Consider the following 4,562-nt stretch of genomic DNA (forward strand, 5'->3'; position numbering starts at 1 on the left):
ATATCACATATGCCTGAAACAAAATAATTAAAAGTTCTGCACCCAGGAAAATAACTCCCACCTAGACTATGGATAATATTCTGAAAGGCTTTATCTGGGACCAGGAGGGGCAACCACAAGAGTGAACAGTTTCTCCGGAAGACAGCCGACCAAAACTGCAGCAGTTGCCAAGGCCGCTGGAGGAGGGCGGAGAAAAGGCGGTAACTGGCAGGCAACGGGCGTAACGGGGCGGGGCTGTCGGAAGGGGAGCCTAGTCGAACTGATTTGTCCCTCTCCGCTCTCCGTCTGAAAACCTTGGCGAAAAGGGTCGTAGACATGGCGGCCATCAGGGTAAGCGAAAACGAACTTGCTTAATTTCTGTGGTTGCCGATAGCATCCCAGTAACTGTAAAAGGGATCCTACTAACTTCTGAAGGAGCCCCGGAGCAAGGGGCGGGGTGGAGGTGGGTTTTGACATAATTACAATCTTTATTGTTTGAAGCGTCAAGACACCTGCCTTTCCCCATTAGGGTTTTATCAGCCTGGGACACTGCTTCCTCAATCCCCGGCGGTTGTCGATTTACACAGTGGCACAGTACAAAACTGGGAAACGGCTGGGTGAAAATGGCTGGCCAGGCGACGAGCCACAGTAGACGTTTTGGTCTTGAGCTGCAATAAAGAGAAAAAAAAAAAAATCCTGGGCATTTGTCTCGGCGCACAGGGCAAGGCCTCATGACCCTATGGAAGGACTTTGTTGAAACATTTGGGGTGAAACTGACCAGGATAGAGAGGTCCCATAGTCTCTCAGGAATGCGCTGGTTTACAAGTAGTGTTGTTGCTCTCTGTGCTCGAATAACCTGTTTCTTTCGAGTTTTACGCTTGGAAAACGTGCCTTTACTTGGGAATCCGTGTACAGTGAGTGACTCAGCTGGCTGCTTGCTGCAGTTCCCTAAGTAGTGTTTAATAATGGTAGTCTACAGGTATTTACGTAGCGGGTTTTAAGTGTAAAATATTCTGTTAGGCTTGCAGGAGATACAATATGAATAATTCAGTTTCGCTGAAGTTTAAGTCGGCAGCATCTGCAGTTCTGGTTCTCATACTTCATCTGAGTTCTTTCAACAACCTCCTACCTGAACTTGCTGCCTCAAGCCTGGCTCTCATGTAATCCGTTTTCTGTGTTGCCAGAGTACATCTACCAAAATGCAAATTTGATTTTTGCCTCCCCACCCCCCCCATTTAAAAAACTATATGGGCATGTCATCATCTCCCCTCTGGGGTCAGGTCATGCTCTTATGTCTAGAACACCTGATTTTACCTAGACTTTCCAGCCTTATCTCTTGTCACTCAGGAACCCTCCTCCTGTCGATACTGAGCTATTTGCTTGACCCCTCCTTGCTTTTTTATGTGCTCTTTCTCTGGGCCTAAAGTGCCTTTTCCCCTGCTTATCTAGTTGCATTTATAGGTCATTCTTTAATTCAACAGATATTTGTGTACAGCCTCCCCATAGGCAAAACACAAAAATGCCTTGTCTAACAGTGTCCTTGATCTCCCCAGTCTATTTTATTTTATTTTCTATTTTTGAGACGGAGTCTTGCTCTGTCTCCCAGACTTGGCGTGCAGTGGCGCGATCTCAGCTCACTGCAACCTCCCCGCCCCCCGCTCCCCCCCGGGTTCAAGTGATTCCCTGCCTCAGCCTCCTGAGTAGCTGGGACTACAGGCGCGCGCCACCATGCCTGGCTAATTTTTTTATTTTTTAGTAAAGACTGGGTTTCACCATGTTGGTCAAGCAGGTCTCGAACTCCCGACCTCATGATACACCCGCCTGGGCCTCTCAAAGTACTGGGATTACAGGCGTGAGCCACCGCGCCCGGTCCTCGCCAGTCTATTTTAAATAACTCTTGTCTGTGCTCCCAGAGGACTCTGGGCACACTCTTAACCAAGCATTTATTCCACTGCGCATACAGAATACTTACTTGTCTGTTCTAGCTACCTAAACTTTAAGTTCCTTGAAGACAGTAATTATATTTTGTATCCGTAGTACCTGGCACAAATCTGATGTATATTAGGTAGTCAACATGTTCTATATGAATAAAGTGCCAGGCAATGAGGACAAAAGAGATTAAGTGGTGGAGATATAACACATATAACACAAATGACTGTGATTAAGAGTAAGGGGAGTTTCTTACCTCAAGAGAAGTACAAAGTGCTCTGAAGCTCAAAAAGAGAGAGAGCTCACACTTGGTTTGAAGAGAGTAAAGAAACGCTTCATGGAGAAGGTGCACAGGCAGAAGGAATGGTCAGTGGCAAAAAGCAAACCAGAATAGTGTGTTGTCATTGAAACTTAGAGAAGAGAGTTGAACAGGCCTTTGATTTCACCGTTAATAAGTTGCTGCAGTTATCATTTATTAAGTGCTTACTGCAGGCCAGGCACTATGCTAAAACACGTTACATGTGTTAATTCACTAATTCTCAAGACAGCTTTATGTGGTGGGTATTATTACCATTTTACAGATTAAAATTAAGGTTTAGAGGAGTCAGATTATTCAAAACCATGCTAATAAGAGCTGAAGTGAGCTAAAGAGATAGAGTGGTAGAGGAACAACCAAAATTGTAAGGGGTTAAGAAAAGAATAAGGGATGGAGAACTGGCATTCATTTAGCACCTACTTTGGCCAGATGATTTACATATATTATTTTAGTTTAATCCTCTTGATGACCCTAAGAAATGGGTAGTATATCCATTTTACAGATGAAAAAACGGAGGGTTAGAAAACTGCTTGCTCCAGGCCATACAACCACTAAGTGGAAGAACTAGGTTCAAACAGTATATTTATCCCCAAAGTCTTTCCACTACTCCATGCTTCCTCTGGAAAGGAGTTATACATTACTCTTTGGTGGTGAAAGAAAGGAACGAAATCTTGGAATGAGGGTAGCAAATTCCAGAAAAGGTGTCTTTTAATTTAAAAAAAACAAAAACAAAAACAAAAAAAAACTAAAAACAAAACAGGAGACAGAAGACTTGAGCTACTTTGGAGACAAGGGGAAATGTACCAGGAGGTATCTAGAGGGAAAGGTAATAGTATTTACAGCTATTATGTTATTGAATATTGACTACGTGCTAGGAATTTTGCTAAGCACTTTATGTGGATTCTCTCATTTATGTTTCACATTGGCCCTATGAGTAGGAACTGTTATTAATCACTTTTTGCAGGTAGGGAAACAGAAGCTTAAAAAGGTTGAGTAACTCCAAGGTCATACAGGAGTAAAGTGGTAGAGCTGGATCTGAAATCACATGGTTTAAGTCCTGAACCTGGACTCTTAACCATACTTTGTAAGAAAGTGGTAAAATCAAGAGAACAAGTGGAGGGATTAACCTTGGCAAAGAGGAGACACACTTTGCTTCAAAGGCCAGAGTTGGTCAAGATAGAAGGTGACGATACAAAGTGATTTTGAAGAACGAAGGAGGTCAAGGAGGGAGCTCACATTGGAGGTCTGTATCTTCTGGGTATAAGGTCATCTGCTGAGAGAGTAAAATGTGCCTTTAGGAGTTTAAGAATAGGATAGGCTTGGAAAAGGTGTTGTAGGAATTCAGTAAAGTATCAGTAGATATTGAATAAAATATTAATAATTGCTGAGAAGTGAGGGCCCGGCTAACGTTGGCTCTAGTAGTGACTTTCTCCAGCAGTGCTCACAGCATAGGGGAAGAGGAGACAGTGGGTTGCTCCAGTGCTGAGTGTTGTCAAGGTGAGAATGTTAGAAGATCTAGGGAATTTATCCAAATAATAGTCATCTACTCTGGATAAGGAGACAAACAAAGAAGACTGAAGTGATGGACTAGGGTACTAGAAGATTTATGGCCATAGTGAGAAAGAAGATCTAGTTCAAAAAGAGTAGGAGAGTTGAAAGAGCATTCTATTTTAATGAGGGAAATTTCAAGCATTTAGGATCTCGAAGGTGAAACAATTTCTAATAATTGCAAGGTAGGGTAATTGCGTTAGAAATGGCTAAGATTTGTGGAGATCATGGTGCTTGAGAAGCAAGGACTATGCTGATCTCTCAGGTCTTCTGGAATCAGGGGGAATTGCTGGGGGTCTGGCCTTCAATTAAGTGGATTGGGAGGAATGTATAATAGTAGTGTCAAGTAAAAGCCAAGTTTCATTTAATGCCAGAGGTTGAGAGTGAGTGTGAGGACAATTTGGTTATTGGCAGATAATTTGTTTGTAATAGAATACTTAAAATCAAAATTTGTCTATGATTTATTGAGGACTTACTGTGTATCAGGTACTGTGCTAAGCTGTTGATACACATTATTCCATTTAATTCTCACTAAACGTCTTCTAAGGTAGGTAACTTTACCTGTAAGAACTGAAGTAGATCAGTAAGGAAATCGAAACTGTAATGATAGGAGGTTGTACTCAGAAAAAAACTTGCTGAATTTATGATTTTAGCTATTAAGAAGTTCTAGGGAATGGTAAATTCAAGATGTACCCAGGGAATAGGTAGCTATAAGACCCTCTGGGTTTATGTATTTTTTTTTTTCTTTTTTTCCCCAGCTTTATTGAGGTATAACTGACAAATAAAATTG

At 42.1% G+C, this 4,562-nt stretch overlaps 1 protein-coding gene across 1 annotated transcript in view; it reads left to right on the top strand.

Annotated features, from left to right (window-relative positions):
• Positions 1-271: 271 nt before the first annotated feature.
• The window catches only part of LOC108516921 (MICOS complex subunit MIC27), a gene marked incomplete at its 3' end in the record, with an annotated part of 63,791 nt that continues 59,500 nt past the window's right edge, over positions 272-4,562 (top strand). Inside the window, exon 1 of the mRNA XM_017854677.1 lies at positions 272-330. Coding sequence (XP_017710166.1) covers positions 316-330 — 15 coding nt within the window. The remainder of the gene's footprint in view (positions 331-4,562) is intronic.

The sequence above is a fragment of the Rhinopithecus bieti genome, unplaced genomic scaffold, assembly GCF_001698545.2.
Source record: "Rhinopithecus bieti isolate Rb0 unplaced genomic scaffold, ASM169854v2 scaffold_39435, whole genome shotgun sequence".
Taxonomy (NCBI): domain Eukaryota; kingdom Metazoa; phylum Chordata; class Mammalia; order Primates; family Cercopithecidae; genus Rhinopithecus; species Rhinopithecus bieti.